Here is an 18650-nt window from a genome sequence, read left to right as displayed (position 1 = left end):
GTAGTTTCTCATGCAAAAATTGAAGATAAAAAGCCAAGGGTATATTGTGTCTGTTCTGATGTTGTTTTAGTATTGGATACTGTTTGAAAGCTGAACCTTTATTTTGTTCTTCAGTTCTAAATTTATTATCCATTAATGTTATTATAAGCTGTGGTTAACTGGTCATTATATGCATGGCGCCATATGTACATTGATAGAACCATGGCTTATTTTATTGGAGTAATCTTAGGTCTCCCAACTTGGGATATATCATAAAGATAGTTTTTTTACTGCTGACTAGCCTAGAAAACCTAACTATAATTTCATGAGAAGGGTAATATGATCACGCTGAGAGTGAATAAACATCATGAACCATGTGTGATACGCACTATCAACTATAGTTTAATGGAACATAATATAAACAAACCCTATATTGCAATGAATAAAAAATGATATCCAAACTAGGTAAAATCATAAAGTAAAAGAGTTCTTCTGCTTCCAAGCTTCAAAAGTGCAAACACCTGACACCTGATAAGATCGACTCTTAAAATAGGATAATTGCAGTGCCCTTTGCACAATGATATTTGCATGTAAATTTTAGGCAAGTCTCAGTTCTGTTAGCTATCATAAGCATATGTTGTGTAGAGAATAGTTGGATGCTCTCTGATGCGGGAATGCTTAGATATGGCTAATAGTTATGGTCTTATTGATCCATAGCATGGTTAGAAAATACTCCGTTTCAAAATATAAGGTGTATTAGTTTTTTTTAAAGTCAAACATATGCATGTTTGAAGTTTTTAGGAAAAATATATCAATATCTACGGTACCAAATTTGTATCATTGGATCCATCATGAGAAGTATTTTCATATTTTACTTATTTCGTATTGTAGGTGTCGATATTTCATTCTATAATCTTGGTCAAACACACACACAAGTTTGACTTGCACGGAATTAGATACACCTTATATTCTGGAATGGAGGGAGTACACAACATCATGTGCAGGGTGTGTTATTCATTAGTATCTAGTAACAATGTCACATGAACAATTATGTTTTATTTCAATGGCATACTAGCTATAAATTATGTCGCTTGAGGTGTGGGCAAATGCTATCTATCATGTATATGTCCGAGCCCTTTATCCCATTATGTACTCCCTCTGTTCCAAATTACTTGTCATAGAAATGGATGTATGTAGAACTAATAATACATCTAGATACATTCATATTAGTGATAAGTAATTCCAGACGGATGGAGTACCTAACTGGCTAGCACATATGCAATGTGTTCTCCTTGGTTGTTTCTGTGAAAGAAGGAACACCTTGATCTGTGCTCATATTCTCATGTTTCATGTTGCCTGCCATCTACTGTGCACTGCAGGCCACACCTGGTGTTTGGTAGATTGTAACATTGTTCTGACTTTCACGACAACAATCCATGATAAAGAAAAGGATGGTCCATAATAGCATACTTCTTTGAGAAAATAGCCTTAGGGCATTCGAGTAAATCATCACAGTGAATGATGATTATTTCCGCAATTTGAACATTTAATTCCTGTTTCATTATGTAAATGTCCAGGAGCTTAGGGACCATCAAAGAAGAAGAAATTTCTTGAAGTTACAAGCTGATGCGGCATTCGAGCAGAAGGAGTATAAGATTGCATCACAGTTATATGATATGGTAAACCTCTTCCACTTATGCTATGATGGTCTAGATGAGTAAGTTTTTGCTGCCAATGGGAACTGAATTAAAATCAGTTTCTTTTCTAACTAACTAGGTTTCTTACTATATACTCTATGTAGTAATTTACATTATTAACCACTTCGGGTATGAAATAGTTTTTTTCAATGTAACATGTCAGCTGTGACTGTGAATGGCACAAAAACAGAAAAATATATATTATCTGATGATCCAGAAAAGAAACGTGTAACTGGGGGACAATGATTCCATGAGCTCCATGTATTTTAAATGTAGTGCTGTGTATGCGACCATGAATATATCTGACATGAATATATCTGATTGAAGACCGACTAAAGTTACAACTAGATCGAGCTAGACCCATCTAGATTAATATAATTTGAAGCAACCTTACTTTAAGAATGTGCTGAAATTCACGCATCTTAATAATTATGTGGTACAATGAAAGAAATTTCTCATGGGGTGCCCATTTAGGGCGTGGCAATTAATGAATAAAAACAATGTTTGACTGGTTCTCGACTCATATCATTATGGACATGACATAACCAATAATGGGTCACATGTATATGGTAGGTAGCGATCTAGAGATAACTTGTTAGTATGCCATGCATGTATGTACTTGACTTGATTGGGATGGTTACTCATTTGGACTAATCTTAACCGACGTAGATCATGCATATTAAGTAAATTTGACTTCACTTGAGAACATATTTGACATTCTTTGTTTGGCTTCTTATATCTTCACATTCCATGAAAACTTTTTTTTTCTTCTCAGCTAATATGAAATTTTGATGGTTGCCCATTGCCTGCGTCTGATGTGATGATGTCTACTTAGGATTGTTAACTACATATTCAAATTGACCGTAAATGTAAATTGAACAAGCCAATCAGTCTAGTAAGAGAATGTGTTCCATAACTCCATTCTGTAGTATTACTTAGTAGTAAAGTTTTTACACGGTTTTCTACTTGTCCATACATAAGCGTTGAATAAAACTCCTGTATATGGTGATTTTAAGTTGAAAATAATATTTTCATGACCTCTCATGTTTGACCATAGGCAATATGTCATGAAGAGTGTGCAACAGTGTACTGCAACAGGAGTCTTTGTAAACTGCTCATGGGTGATGGTAAAGGTGCTTTGTCAGATGCTCTCAGGTGCAGAGTGCTGCAACCTCATTGAGCAAAAGCTTGCTGTCGTCAAGGTGCAGCTCACATGCTACTCAAGGTGAGTCTAGCTTGCCAGTGTGTTCACTATTTACATATAAATCTTACATTCTGGTCACATTCCTTGATTTGCCATGCACCCAGGAGTATGAACAAGCCTGTAATGCTTTCTTGGATGCACAAGATCTGGATCCTGGAAATGCTGAAATTGAGGGTGAACTAGGGTAACCTTCTCTCTTTGCTTATCTCTTTTCCGTGTCTTCCAAATGCAAGTATGGGTTTAGGCTAGCAAATTACTTTATAGTGACCTGAAGCAGTTGCATACTTGACTATACACGTAGAGTGCCATTAGCGCACGACTCTGAAGAACTTTTTCTTATGCCGCACTTGTGGTTCAGTAACGTGTAGGACTGCCATTAGCGACTATGTCAGCCCTAGAAAGAGGAACAATGTAGCTACTGAGTTGCATATTGAGGGACTATTGTTAGCGCTGATATTTCCATTCCATCGGGCTGAATTTCTTGCAGGAAGGCTAGGGAGCTCATGAAGAATCCTTCAGGCGAAGGTGACTAGTGAGGTGCGGGCGGGCGCAGGCTGGAACATGTTCTACTTTTCACTGAAGTGGAGATAGCGGGAACTTCTAATCCTTGTGTCTTGATTTGAATTTCATGGGAAACTGCAGACTGCTACAACGAGATTTTGTATGAAATTTTCTCGTCTTGCCTGTGGATCGTACTTGCCGTATGCAATTACTTTTATTTTGGATGAGTACTTTTGGATTTTCAATCATTGAGCAAATTGATTAAATGCATCATCAAACATGGACTAGTTCATGATGGCGCACTCTACTCTCTATGTGACCCTCGCCACTCCCAGCGACTAACATAGTGTCAGGAGCCGGTGCAGCCTGCTATTTGATCTGCTGATCGATCTATCCCCAGTAGCGGTTGACTTGGGCACGACCCCTTTTGAGTTCGTGAGAGTGAGAGAAATTTGCTTTCTTTTTCTCCTTGCGTGAAGATTGAGAGCTTTATTGATTAATGAATAGGATTACAATCCAGAGCCAAAAGGCCTTGGAGGTTCTCAGGGGCATCTTGTAAACCACAGATCGATACGATGCTTGGACCGCAAAAGTTCTAGGAAATCTTTAACCCTACTCTGACTTTCTATCTCCCTCTCTTGAAAATTACAGAACAACTAAGGGCAACTCAGACGAGCCGACCCAAATGCTCTGACGGACAGGCGACTGGCCCATGTCCGTCCTTCCCTGGGCAGTGCACACATAGTCTGTCATTTCCCATTTAGACCGAAGCTAGGAAGGAGACACATAGAGCTAGAGACTAAATACCCCGTTTGCTTAAGAATGAAAGAAGATGGAGGTCACTGCTTTTCTAAATGCAAGCCAGTCAAGCACTTACGAAGATTGGTGGAAATGGAGGAAGTCTGACTTGACTTATTGAGTTGTGTAAGTCCCACCGAAATCATCTTTATCCTGCTACAGATGGGTGGTGGATAAAGAAAAATGATACGGGGTATGCACTGTGGCTATGGTGGCATGAGAGGAATAAAGCAAATGTTGGGGATTAAAGAAGGAACATACAACAAGTAGCCTAATCAATAGAAGGGCACAACTTGGAGTATGAGGAACATCTTAGGCAAATGAAGGTGCGTAGGCCAGCTCAGAAAGAACAGAAAAGGTGGACTCCTCTACCGTTTCTTAAATCGCCACATCCTTGATATAGGCACTTCAATGGGAGGCTCAGGGTGATCGGAAATGAAGATGAAGGTGTAGAAGCGGCAGGACGCTCTGCAAGCGGAGGCCTTGGCGTTCATGAAGGCAATTGTTGCGAGCGATGGGACTAGGCTTGTGAGACAGATTGCCTAGTGCTTAAACATGTTACAGTTAGTGCTTAAACATGTTACGGTGAGCAATGCGCATGATTTGGCAACACGTGAATTTATTTTTTCAGGAAGTCAAGCATTTGCTGAATATGTACTTTGATTCGGTTAACGTAGGCTATTGCCCAAGGGCTTGTAATAATGTTGCTCGTGCACTAGCAGCTCATGGTGCATGTATGGGTGAGGGAGAATCCGGGCAAAGGTTCTCTGAAATCCATAACTTTGTACTCCCTCCGTTCCAGTTTGTAGTGCGCATAAGTTTTTTAGCGTTATTACACTATGTAGTGCGTATAAGCAACTTTGTGCTCTTCTGGACGAAACTAACCCCACAACTGCATGGACGCACCCATGGCCTTTATCCCCTTCCTCCCGCACACAACACGCATCACAGGCGGCCGGGAGTCGGGATTGGACCAGCAGCGACGAGGACCACGCCATCGCCTCCCGTTCCCCTGCTCCGGCGACAAGGAGCAGCGGCCGAGGACCACGGCGGATGGATCTTGGAGCGGACATAGCGGCGGCACCTAAGCTTGGGCAGCTCCACGAGGACATGCTTGAGCGCGTCCTCGCTTCTTCAGCCTCTGGTGCGTGTGCCGGTAGTGGCGCGAGGCCGCGGGGTCGCCTGCCTTCCTCGCCGCCTGCGCATGCCTCTCCTCCCGACCGCATCGAGGAGATTGTTGTGGCGAGGCGGTCAGGTGTGCCGCCGAAGACCTCCTGTGAGCTCTGGGTCGGCCTCCTTTCCTCTGTGTCGGCCGGATCCAGGAGATTGCGGTGGCGAGGCGGCCGGCGTCATCACATCCGCAGCCGCCTTCTCCGCGTCCGCTGCCAGCGGCCGGCATCACTGCGTCCTTGGCCGCCTTCTCCACGCCTTCCACTGGCGGCCAGCGTCCACCGCAGGCGGGCAGCAGCACCGCGTCCGTGATGGTGGCCGGTGTCCCCGCTCTGCTTCTCCGTGTCCATGGTCAGCATCAACGCGTATACTGCCGACGGCTAGTGGCACCGCCTGCGGCCAGCTTCTTCCCTTCCGCTGCCGGCGGCCGGCGTCACCACGCCCGCGGCTGGCTTCTTCCCTTCCACCGGCATTGGCCAGCATCACCACGCCCGCGGCTGGCTTCTTCCCTTTTGCCGGCGTCGGAGCGTCCCTGGCTGCATGTCCACGCCGGTGTTTGCTAGCTAGTACTAGTACTAATTGTGTGTTCGAGGAACAGAGAAAGCAGGGCTATTCTCGTCCAAAGCCAGCCTCCAGCGCATGTCTTGGTATTAGAGCCTGAATCTATGCGCACTATATTTCGGAATGGAAGGAGTACTTGCAACCTGTACCCAGCGATCTTGCTAGGCAGACTGCTGTAATGGAACAATCAAGACTCAAAGTACTCGGTCTCAACAACAACAACAAAAAGCGCCACCCCAGCTGCTCCCATAGCCCCTGGTAAGGGCGAGAGCGACATGGAGAACAGAGTGTGCTACTAAGTGAAAGAGTGCGCCGTTTTAAACTAGCCCATGTTGATGTTGCATTTAATCCATTTGCTCAATAGTCAAAAATGTAAAACGTACGTGTTAAACGACATATATGGTGGCCCTACTTGCTGCACCTTTGGGCCTCCTGATGCCAACCGAACCTTAGATAGATAGAGGTAGTCTGTTCAAATATTCTGTTATCATTGTAACTAGATATCTCTCTATTCTATCTCTTGTTCTCCAAGTTGTACTCAATCCAATCTGTACGCTAACCCAGGGAGTTGCGCCCCTGGCTATTTAACACGAAGCCGTCGCCCAGAGCTAGGGTACGACGTTCTCCCACATGGTATACAGAGCCTAACTCTTCCCATCTAGTTTTTCCTCCTCCTTCCACAACCACCTTGCCATGGCCTCCTCCAGCACCACCTCCTCTGCCCTCTCCGGTCAGATCACCTAACGGCTGACTCGCACCAATTACATCATGTGGCGTACCCAAATTACGCCGCAACTGAGAGGAGCAGGCTTCTTCGGCTATGTCGATGGAAGCATGCCGGAGCCGGCCAAGATTGTCGTCAGCAGGACAAGGATGGAAAGGAGGCGACCATCCCGAATCCACTCAATCCCATCTGGGTTCGAGAGGATCAGCAGGTACTCGGATATCTTCTGAACAATCTCTCCAAAGAAGTCTTGGTGCAGGTGACGTCGATCGCTCATGCACACGAGATCTGGACGGCATTGGCGAGCATGTTCTCATCAACCTCGCTGTCACGCGTCAACAACATCCGCGCAGCTCTCACCAATGCGCAGAAAGGGACGTAGTCGGTGGCCTCCTTCTTCGCGCATATGCGTGGCCTCGCCGACGAACTCGCTGCGGCTGACAATCCATTGCAGGATGATGAACTGATCTCCTACATCCTCAATGCGCTTGACATGGAGTATCAGCCGCTGGTGTCTACCCTTGATGCACGCACCATCCCAGTCACCCTCGACGAGTTGTTCGCTCAGATGAGCAACTTCGATCAGCGGGTGGCCCTCTTCCAAGGAGCTGCAGAAGGCGGCTTCAAATCTTCTGCTAACGCCGCCACTCGCGGTCGTGGCGGGAGTGCACGTCATCGCGGCCCGCCCCGGAGCAGCAAGGGCAAGGGCACCGGTGGCGGCAACAGCAGCGGCATCAACAACGCACGCGGCGGCGGCCGGCCCTCCTACACCAACACTAGAGGCTGGCGCAACAACAACTTCAACAACAAGTCGCGTCCTGACACGGTCAGGTGCCAAATCTGCGGCAAGCCGGGCCACTCGGCGAAGGATTGCTGGTACCGTTATGAGGAAGATGAAGATGACTCATCTCAAGATGAGAAGGTGGCCGGAGCAGCTGATGGTTCCTATGGCGTCGACACCAACTGGTATGTCGATAGCGGCGCCACAAATCACATCACCGGCGAGCTGGAGAAAGTGACCATGCGTGAAAAATACCGTGGCAAGGATCACATCCACACTGCTAGTGGAGAAGGTATGAAAATTAGCCATATTGGTCACTCAATTGTCAAAACCCCTCACCGAAAAATTCATCTTAGGAAAATTTTGCATGTTCCTAGTGCTTCAAAAAATCTTCTTTCTGTTCACCGCATTGCCATTGACAATCATGTCTTTCTGGAATTTCACCCTCTCTTCTTTTTGATCAAGGATCAGGCAACGAAGAAGGTGCTATATCGAGGTAGATGCGTTCGTGGACTTTACCCCTTGATTTCGGAGATTAGAAGATTGAATAAACAAGTGTTTAGTGCCACCAAAGTGTCTTCAACACGATGGCACGATCGTTTAGGACATGCATCTTTTTCTTTAGTTGAGCGATTGCTTAGGAAAAATAAGCTCCCATATGTTGGAGAGCGCGATATTGAAACAGTTTGTGATTCATGTCAAAGGGCTAAAAGCCATCAATTACCCTATCCAGTTTCTACAAGTATTTCTACCAAACCATTGCAACTTATCTTTTCTGATGTTTGGGGTCCTGCCCCCTCCTCTGTTGGTAGACATACATACTATGTGGGCTTCATTGATGATTACAGCAAGTTCTCATGGATCTATCTTCTTAAGAAAAGATCCGATGTGTTCCAAGTTTTTCTAAATTTTCAAGCTCTTGTTGAACGCCAGTTTGATAGTAAAATTCTTGCTCTTCAATCTGATTGGGGAGGGGAATACGAGAAACTAAACTCTTTCTTCCAAAAACTTGGAATCTCCCATCATGTGTCTTGTCCGCACGCTCACCAACAAAATGGGCCTGCTGAACGCAAACACAGACACATTGTAGAGGTTGGTCTAGCTCTTTTAGCTGGCGCATCCATGCCCCTCAAGTTCTGGGATGAGGCTTTTCTCACTGCTGTGCACATCATCAATATGCTCCCTAGTCGTGTTATTAATAATGAAACTCCTATGGAAAGACTCCTTCACACTAAACCAGACTACACCTCTCTTCGTGTGTTTGGGTGTGCTTGTTGGCCTAACCTACGCCCATACAACAATCGCAAACTCATGTTCCGCTCTAAGCAATGTGTTTTTCTTGGCTACAGTGCCAAACATAAAGGGGTTAAGTGCCTCGATGTTCCTACAGGTCGGGTCTACATCTCTCTGATGTAGTCTTTGATGAAACAAAGTTCCCGTTTTCCGATCTTCATCCCAATGCCGGTGCACTTCTTCGTCAAGAAATTCTTCTTCTCCCATCTAGCCTCACCGGTCTTGATCAAGGGGAAGATAATTGTGTTGATCAATTAATGACTAATTCTCATAACCATGTACTTGAGCTTTGTGATGATGCAGATGAAAACGGTGAAGAAAATGGTGCAAAAATCGCCCAAAACGGTGAAGGAATCAGCCCCCAAACGCAACATTTTATGTGTCCAGGGCTGGGGCGCAGATCCCCCTCAGGATCGGAGCCGCAGCAACCCAGCAGCGAATCTGCCTCGGGATCGGCGCAGCAGCAGAACCGCAGCCCACGGGAACCTGTGTCGCCTGCCAGGCGCGCCTCCAGCGACCCAGCGCCTGGCACGCGGCGCCCCTCCACCGGCTCGGGCGTATCTCCTGGCGCGCACCAATCAGGTGCCGGGGCGCGGAGCCGCTGGCCCGCAGATGGGCCCCGCCACTACACCTGACGCCAAACGACCGGGGCCATCCCCAGCCGACAAGAGGCAGGCGCGGAGCCCCATGCTGATCTGTCTGGTGGCGCACGATCCGGTGCGGATTCGCCCAGGCCCACGCCATCATTACGCCATGATGGGGGTTCGGTGGACCCGCAGCCAGGCGGGGGATCTTCTACGCCGGCTGTAACGCAGCTGCTGCAGACTTCGGCCGCAGAAAATCCCGTGGATCCCTCATCTGGTGCGACAGGAGCGCTGGAAGGATCTGCCTCGGGATCAATCGATGCAGCAGCTGGATCTTCTGCGCCAAGCAACGCTACAGCAGCATCTATTCCTTCGCATACACGCTTACAGAAAGGGGTAACAAAACCTGTCAATTATAAGCAAATAACAAAATTCGGTCTGGCATGTTCAACGGGTGAACCAAGTACTCTTGAGGAGGCATTTAGTGATACACAGTGGAAAAAGGCTATGGAAGAAGAATGCATGGCACTCCGAAAAAATGAAACATGGCATCTAGTTCCCCCACAGCAAGGTAAAAATTTAATTGATTGCAAGTGGGTTTTCAGGATTAAAAGAAAGTCTGATGGAACTATAGATCGCTACAAGGCCAGACTTGTTGCAAAAGGATTTAAGCAGCGATATGGGATTGATTACGAGGACACATTTAGTCCTGTTGTGAAAGCAGCAACCATTCGTCTTGTACTCTCCATTGCTGTTTCCAAGGGATGGAGTCTTCGACAGCTAGATGTACAGAACGCGTTTCTCCATGGTGTTTTGGAAGAAGAAGTCTACATGAAACAACCTCCTGGGTTTGTAAGTAAAAGCAAACCATTTCATGTCTGTAAACTTGACAAAGCTTTATATGGACTGAAACAGGCTCCTCGTGCATGGTACTCACGGCTCAGTCAGAAGTTGCAGACACTCGGTTTCATTCCTTCTAAGTCTGACACGTCTTTGTTTATCTATAATAAGTCAAATACATCCATATTTGTTCTTATTTATGTTGATGATATTATTGTCACAAGTTCGTTAGATGCGGCAGTGACAGGACTGTTGAAGGATTTGAGTGCTGAGTTTGCTCTTAAAGATTTGGGAGACCTGCATTTCTTTCTAGGGATTGAAGTCAAGAAACATGGGAGCAGCCTTCATCTCTCCCAAGAAAAATATGCTAATGATCTGGTAAGAAGAGTTGGGTTGCAAGGGTGTAAGTCGTCCCCAACTCCATTATCTAGTACAGAAAAATTGTCCCTTGCAGAAGGAGAGCCTCTGAATCAAGAGGATAGTACCAGATACATGAGTTTAGTAGGAGCACTTCAATACTTAACTTTGACAAGACCTGACATTTCCTTTGTTGTGAACAAAGTGTGTCAGTTTCTTCATGTTCCAACCAAGACTCATTGGACTGCTGCAAAGCGCATAGTGAGATATGTGAAAGATACTATGAATCTTGGCCTTACTTTCAGCAAGTCCTCATCTACTCTTGTTAGTGCTTTTTCTGACTCTGATTGGGCTGGATGTATAGATGACAGACGCTCCACTGGTGGGTTTGCAGTATTCTTCGGTCCAAACTTGATATCGTGGTGTGCAAAAAAACAAGCCACTGTGTCAAGGTCCAGTACAGAAGCTGAGTATAAGGCACTAGCAAATGCTACAGCTGAGATTATTTGGGTTCAGTCCATGTTGAGGAAGCTTGGTGTGAAGCGCACTCAAGTCCCATGCTTATGGTGTGATAACCTTGGTGCTACCTATTTCTCTGCTAATCCAGTGTTTCATGCCAGGACAAAACATATTGAGATAAATTTCCATTTTGTCAGAGAAAGAGTTGCAAACAGGCAATTGGAAATTCGCTTTGTGCATTCACAAGATCAGGTTGCAGATGGATTTACTAAGGAATTGCCTACAAGGAATTTTGAGGAGTTCAAGCGTAATCTCAACTTGACAAAGTTGTGATTAAGGGAGGGTGTTAAACGACATATATGATGGCCCTACTTGCTGCACCTTTGAGCCTCCTGATGCCCACCGAACCTTAGATAGAATATTCTGTTATCATTGTAACTAGATATCTCTCTATTCTATCTCTTATCTCTTGTTCTCCAAGTTGTACTCGATCCAATCTGTATGCTAACCCAGGGAGTTGCGCCCCTGGCTATTTAACACGAAGCCGTCGCCCAGAGCTAGGGTACGACGTTCTCCCACAGTACGCACCCAAAACAACATAAATTGCATACGGCAAGTACAATCCACGGGCAAGACAAGATAATTTCAGACAAAGTCATGTTTTAGCACTCCGCAGTCACGAGTTTTTCCGCGTGAATTTCGTACCACAACACAAGGATCAGAAGTTCCTGCTATAGCTCTACTTTACTGAAAGGTGGAACATGTTCCAGCCTGCGCACGCCCGCGCCTCACTGCTCACCTTCGGCAGGAGGATTCTTCATGAGTTCCCTAGCCTTCCTGCAAGATTTCAACCGGTTGGAATGGAAATGTCAGCTCTAGCTAGCAGTAGTGCCTCAATATGCAACTTAATAGATAACCACACCATTCCTCATAGTAGGTCCAGCCCTACACGTTACTTAGACACAGGTGGCGCATAAGAAAGAAAGAAGTTCTGCAGGGGTGTGCGATATTGGCATTTGACGTAAAATAGTCAAGTATGCGACTGCTTCTCATCACTGTAAACGTACTTTGTCAACCTAAACCGTAGCAGCATTTGGAGGCACTCAAAAGAGACGAGCATAAGAGAGTAGGTTACCGTAGTTCACGTTCAATCTCAGCATTCCCAGGATCCAAGTTTTGTGCATCCAAGAGAGCATCACAGGCTTGCTTATACTCCTGGGAGCAGAGCAAATCATATATCAGTATATCAATTATGGAGTAAGTCATCGGTGGACACACTGGCAAAGCTAGAGGCACCTTGAGTAGCATATGAGCTGCAGCTTGACGGTAGCAAGCTTTTGCCCAATCAGGCCGCAGCATTCTGCACCTGAGAGCATCTGACAAAGCACCTTCACCATCACCCATGAGCAGTTTACAAACACTCCTGTTTGCATATAGTGTTGCACTCTCTCCATGATCTATTGCCTACGGTCAAAAGTTGGCCATCCAAATATTATTCTCAAAACTTAATAATGCAGATGGAGTTGGAACACATTCTCTAACTAGATTGATTGGCTTGTTCAATTTACATGTACCTACGTATGATCACTTTGGGTACAGTTAAACTAACCATTTGATGACACACCACACACATTAACAGAGGCAGTAGACAAACATATCAAAGATTCATATTAGCCAAGAAGGAGAAAAGAACTTCTCATGGAAGTACTCTCTTTTTTCTAATGTGCGCAGATGATGCCAATATAAGTTTCTTAAGTGAAGTACTGAAGTCAAATTTTCTTAGTAGTATGCATATTAATCTCTGTCAGTGAAGACCAGTCCCAAAAAATGAGAGTGAAGATCAGTTTCAGTCAGTGACAAATAAGGTGAAATCATACATGGCAAATTAATAAGCAATATGTCATGTCCCAGTCCTACTATTCATTGTCAATAACACTGTTTTCGACAATCAAAGCACATATTTTACATTAAAAATGGTCTGATATTGTAAGGTTAGATAATAAGAAACCTAGATAGAAAAAATAAATGCTCTCCAACTAGATCCCTGTTAACACACAAAAATTATCTTCGAAACCATCATAGATTAAGTGCAAGAGATTTACCAGACCATAACACTCTGATGCCATCTTATACTCCTTCAGCTTGAATGTTGTATCAGCCTGTGACTTGAGCAAACGTTGTCTTCTTTCACGGTGTCGTTGCTCCTAGACAATAAGTAAAATAAACATGAAATGGATATTTGAATTCTAGAAGTAATCATCATCTACTATGATAATTTCCATCACAAAAAGGAAAAACAGCAACCTTGTGTTCAACATTCTACATAGCTTAGTATCTACTCCCTCCATTCCGAATTACTTGTCGCAGGTATGGGTGTATCTAGATGTATTTTAGTTCTAGATACATCCATTTCTACGACGAGTAATTTTGAACGGAGGGAGTAGGTGGCAAGCTCTTTCACATAATTATGCTGCATGCATATGGCAAATGCCACATCAAATGGAGAAATTTGTTACTGGTCGGAAGCATAGAGTCAAGGTCTTGAAAGGACTCCTCTGCAATTATAGGTATAGAAAATGCACCAAAAATGGAGGAACATAAGCCTCTTGTGTCTTCTTCAAAAGAAGTATACGACTAGTACTAGAGCACTGTTATCCTTTTCTTTACCACTAAATGATGTCGCTAAAGCTAGAACAATGTTTTTCTTTTGCGGGGAAAAGTTAGAAAAATGTTACAATCTATGAAAACACCATGTGGGGCCTGCAGCGCAAAGTAGATGGCACGCAATAGGAAACATGGGGACATGAGCAGAGATCAAGGTGTTTTATCTTTCATGAAAATAACCAAGGGGAAAACACCGCGTATGTGCTTGCAAGTGCAACATAATTTTAGAACAAGTGTGTTACTTAACTAAAATATATTGTTCATGCGACATTATTACTACTATACTAACAACTAGCACAGCCGGTACATGATGCCGGTGTACTTCACTACCACGCTATGAGATCCATGACTATGAGCAACATTCAATAGTCCTGTACCAGACAGCACTAACTAATCCACAGTATTTCAAGAAGTTAATGGCAGTTACTTGAAGTGAGACTGCCATACAATCTATATGCAACTATCATTTCACAAAGAGTACACCAATTGCCTTATCTTAAGAGTTGATCTTATCAGGTGTAAGGTGTTTGTACTTTTGAACATTGGAAGCAGCAGTACTATTTTCCTCAGTTATTTCTACCAATTATCCAACAGAAAAACAGAATTTGGTTAGCATTTTCTATTCATTACAATCATTACCCTTCCAAATTACAGTTGGTGGTTTATCCTAAGAAAACCCCATAATGTGGTGTAGTCTACATAGTAACCACTAACCAGAGCTTACAATAATACTGAATGGACAGATTTCAGGACTGAAGAACAAAACGATGGCTTAGTTTTCAAGCAATATTCAATATGGAAACGACATACAAACAGAAACTATCAAAATAACATACCATTGGTTTTTTATCTTCATTTTTCAAATGGGAAATTACCCCTTCAATACTCCAGTCTGGGACAGTTGGAATTGGCGTAGTAAAAGGAAGCAACATTTCAACCTCTTCCTTGCAATCTCGTAATGCAGCAAGCTCTATCGGTAACCTGCCCAACTGGGCAACAAAAGAAAAAAGAAATGTCACTTATTTCGTATATTGAAGACATCAATAAAAAAGGAAACCATAGCGATAATAACATAAGAACCTGATCATTCATAACTTAGAATCGATGTAAATAATTATAATATTGTCAGAAAGAACCAGGATCACTGTAATTATCAAATATTTCAACAAGGAGAGAATTCCGACAATTGGGATGAAGAACTACATAATTAAGCTAAAGAGGTGAATTTATTTTAGTTTGTATTGCGTGAGTCATTGGAGAAATGGTGCTACCCAGAATGGTACATACTGATATCTCAGTATCTCATCAACTGTTTAGAATACATATATAGCAAAGGAACATGAACATTGTGTAATGTACTCTCGATGCAGAAAAATTTAACATTGTGGGAAGGAACCATGATCTATGTAATATTTTCATCAAATGTTCCAACAAGGATTTACCCGAAAAGCATTATAAATTTGCTAAGCAATTCAAACTGCCAACACACAAGGTTTCAAAGAGAGGCATTTCAGCAAATGTTGAGACACCACAAGACACAGACACCACAAAAGTGCATATTTTTTAAATACCTCGATATTTGTATATAAAACAGGAATACATATACTACTACCTAGGTGGTCTTATGTACTCCCAGTTACGGTAGATACTTCCATACTGCCGCTACAAACCAAAAAAGTAGGCATGTTTCTTCAATAGGAAATCAACAATTGATGACGAACAGAAAATAATAAGTCTATTGATATAGACCGTTGAGAATTGGGCTGTATCCCAATGGTGGATGTGGAGTGAGATCACCCTACCACGAGAGTTCGACTCCCGTGAGGTGATATCTAAGTCGCCCACATAGGTCTTTTTTAATGATAAAGACTGTTAGAATGAAAGGTCAACACAACTTTATTAAGAACAAGCGTCAATTTCCCACCTAGTCAAAGGCACAAAGCAACCTAAACTCACTGCTAAATGGCTTCTTTGAATAATAGCATCACCAGAAGATTTGATAGTATATAGTGAAATTCTGCATACCAGGACAGCAAAATATACAGAAAATATACGAAACATACATCATCGGGAATATTAGGATCAGCTCCAGCCTTCAACAGAAACTTAATGAAGTTGGTATAACCTCCTTGCAGTGTAGCAAACACCAAAAGTGTCATAGTGGAAGCTTTGCAATTAACATCGGCACCAGCCTGTAAAGAGGATTATGCAATAGAATGTTCAGTGTTATCTCAATGCACATCAGCATATAAGCATGGCAGCGATGACATAAAGGTAGAGTAGAGAAAATCAACACATAGCTATGATTAATAATCAAGAGAATACTCACCTTAATGAGTAGCTTCATGCACTTCAATGAACGGTAAATAAGAGCGCTCAGCAGGGGAGTAGTAGCACCGCTGATAATGATGTTAGGCTGAAAGCAGAGTATTGTGTTTTGTATTAAGAAACACAGGTGGCATGATAAAGTCAAGAGTTCCTAATAAAAAAGCATGTCATCATATAATTTACTGGTGTGTTTGGTGGTTTTTCGAGGGATAAAATGTAAGTCAACAATCCAATCCTAATCCTGATCTAACAAGCTTGTTTGGTTCGAGGATTGAAATGGGTTGCTCCATCAATCAATCACACTTCAAGATCTCTACTGAATTTCATAAACCTAGAAACATATTTGCAGTATCTAAGTATGTTTTACTCCAAGCAACCAAAACACCCCCAGGACAAGACATATTTGCCCACGTCATCTAACTAGTTGGCAAACTAACAATCATCTATCCAGATTAACTCTGAATCAACAGAAATAGGAAATAGAGGAGGCTATATACATTTGCGTGGTGGTCCAATAAAATCTTCAGCGTCTTATCCTGCTCATTTGTAGAAGCCATGAAAAGTGGTGGTCCACGGCCACAGTCTATGTCGACTGGCACCCCTTTTGAAAGGAGGAACTCTGTTACCTTGCAGCATCCTGTAGTGAACGAGATGATTCCGTAAGTCATGTTTTGCCATAACAATGAACAAACCAAGTGTAGTAGAGTAAATAACATCATGTATGTATGCGCGTATCAAGGGGAGAACCTGCCGAGACAGCATGGTGGAGAATTGTGCGTCCCTTGTCATCTGCTTTCATTAGATCACCACCATGATCAAGGAAATACTTGACAGTGGGAGCATCACCAGACTGAGCTGACATCATAAACGGAGTTGCACCTGTAAGAAAAGCACATATCAACACAATCTCGATCGCCTACTAGAAAACATTGGCGTGGCAGACATCGATTTAGAAAATGGGGAAAGAAATAGAGAAAGACCTAGAGCTACGCTTCCAATTCCAGGAGCATTCACATCTCCCCCAAGGTCCTCCACCAAATACTTGCAAACCTCCAGATGGCCTCCGCATGCCGCACCATGCAACGCACCAACTCCATCTTTGTTGAAAGAAAAAATCGCCGATGGGCCACCATTCCCCCGAGTAAGACTGTTTACAATATCTTTCCGCACAGAAACAATATCACATTACATAAATAGACAGCCATATCAACAAAATCGAAAACCGAAAGAAAAAAGGAAACATGTATGCAATGCATAAGAACCTCAGAGTCCAAAGGAACCGATTTAATGCATTCATGGACACAATTATGCAGTGAAACTCTTGTCGGCATATCAATCTGGAGTACTTGACTATACTGCAAATTTGGTTGTAAACAGAATCGTGTCCCATCATCAAAAGATGCAAGATTTACACCCTGATTTGTTAAGATAAAAACACTGCTCGTCTGAATTTTGTTTTAACCGGAATGCTCGTCCGGATTTCAGGAGGGAGACTAAGTATGAAATCTTGTAATTACTAGTAGATAATAAAATTGCTTGGTCATCGCTACTAATCCAACGCCGATGTTTCTAAATGGTGAATGCAATAAAACAAGCAATACATAGCATCTGATAAATCAAGACACCCGTAGCAACACAGGAAATAGAATCTGATAAGCATACTATTTTCCGAACAAGCGGTGGTGGATGGTTAGGCGCCTCAGCAATGTAGCATGTCCGAACAACCTCCGACCCCACAGACACAGCACACGCATGGCATGACTAGACTAGAACGGAAATGAGGAAAATGCACAGGATTGAGGCGGAGAGGAGGAGAAAGTGCTACCTTTGAGGCGGCCGAGGTTGCCGTGGAGCGCCACCATGAGGAGAGCATTCTCATCTGCACACACGCGCGCACGTATGATCCCGGTCAGGAATGCAATCACAGAGCGAGGCAGAGAGAAGGGATGATCGTGGTAGCAAACCAGATGGGGTAGGGGGGACGTACCGGTGCCGCCGTCGCCGGAGGGGGCGCAGTAGACGAACGGAGCCGCCGCCATGGCCCAGTCCCGCCGGCCTCGCTCGTGCTCGCGGGGTTGATGTGGGCGACGCCGGAGAAATCCTGCAGTGCGGCGCGGGGGGCTGGGGTTTTCAGCCTGGGCTGGGTTGCCCAGCGGCGGGGGAGCTGGGGTTTTCAGTCTGGGCTGGGTTGCCCAGCAGCGGGGAAAGCGAGGGCGGTGTGGAGTGGATGAACCCGGTGCTGGTGCACTGCCCGTGCTCTCTCCGGGTCTTGCCCCTGCGCGTGCATAGACCCGGTGCACCCGGAACTCGTCGCTCGGTAGTAAACCCATCTGACTTGGAGGTTTCAGACCCACTCGCAATGACAACGGGACACACAAGTGCGAGAGAATCTTGTCAGTGAGTAGGTACACGGCGGGTAGAGAGCAGGACATGTGACGCTGGTGCGGCGGGGCGCCAAGGTCGTAGCGCGCCAGTGGTCGGTGGACACGTGTGCACCAAGGACGAGGCAGAAAGGCTGCCGCTTCGACCTGCCCACCCACGCAGATGGCGGGGAGGAACCGTAGGCACCGCTGGGAACATCGAGCGAATCACGGCCCTTGTATTTTGAAACAACGGCCGTGATCCAGTGCTATAATGCACATATGGTGGGGAGTGATCTGCAACCGAAAAAATAGGGAATGATTCAATGCTACAAGTCACACACGCTGGG

The 18650-nt window shown here is 44.3% G+C and overlaps 1 protein-coding gene, 1 long non-coding RNA gene and 1 pseudogene across 2 annotated transcripts; 2 read left to right on the top strand and 1 right to left on the bottom strand.

Moving 5' to 3' along the window:
• The first annotated feature begins 6 nt into the window (after positions 1-6).
• On the top strand, positions 7-3598 carry LOC123065062 (uncharacterized). The gene is made up of 4 exons (XR_006430892.1): positions 7-1658; positions 2734-2901; positions 2985-3064; positions 3368-3598. It is a non-coding gene; the product is annotated as an uncharacterized lncRNA (long non-coding RNA).
• A 3480-nt stretch (positions 3599-7078) lies between these two features.
• LOC123073114 (uncharacterized) lies at positions 7079-7218 on the top strand (annotated as a pseudogene).
• A 4357-nt stretch (positions 7219-11575) lies between these two features.
• LOC123069080 (ankyrin-3) lies at positions 11576-18162 on the bottom strand. Its single transcript, XM_044491825.1, has 12 exons — positions 17928-18162; positions 17766-17819; positions 16921-17100; positions 16688-16819; positions 16438-16577; positions 15942-16028; positions 15676-15804; positions 14449-14601; positions 13051-13152; positions 12245-12412; positions 12084-12163; positions 11576-11785 (listed from the first exon to the last, which is right to left on the bottom strand). The coding sequence occupies exons 1-12, from the start codon at positions 17977-17979 to the stop codon at positions 11737-11739; spliced, it is 1326 nt and encodes a 441-aa protein (XP_044347760.1). The 5' UTR covers positions 17980-18162; the 3' UTR covers positions 11576-11736.
• Positions 18163-18650: the final 488 nt, after the last annotated feature.

Source organism: Triticum aestivum, chromosome 3B (assembly GCF_018294505.1).
Source record: "Triticum aestivum cultivar Chinese Spring chromosome 3B, IWGSC CS RefSeq v2.1, whole genome shotgun sequence".
Lineage (NCBI taxonomy): Eukaryota > Viridiplantae > Streptophyta > Magnoliopsida > Poales > Poaceae > Triticum > Triticum aestivum.
This window is presented reverse-complemented; position numbering and strand designations above follow the sequence as displayed.

Coding starts and splice junctions, on each gene's coding strand:
- LOC123069080 (XM_044491825.1), bottom strand. CDS start 17,979: ATGGCGGCGGCTCCGTTCGTCTACTGCGCCCCCTCCGGCGACGGCGGC. Junction 17,820..17,927: donor CTCCGGCGACGGCGGCACCG/GTACGTCCCCCC, acceptor GCGTGTGTGCAG/ATGAGAATGCTCTCCTCATG. Junction 16,578..16,687: donor CCACCATGCTGTCTCGGCAG/GTTCTCCCCTTG, acceptor CGTTCACTACAG/GATGCTGCAAGGTAACAGAG.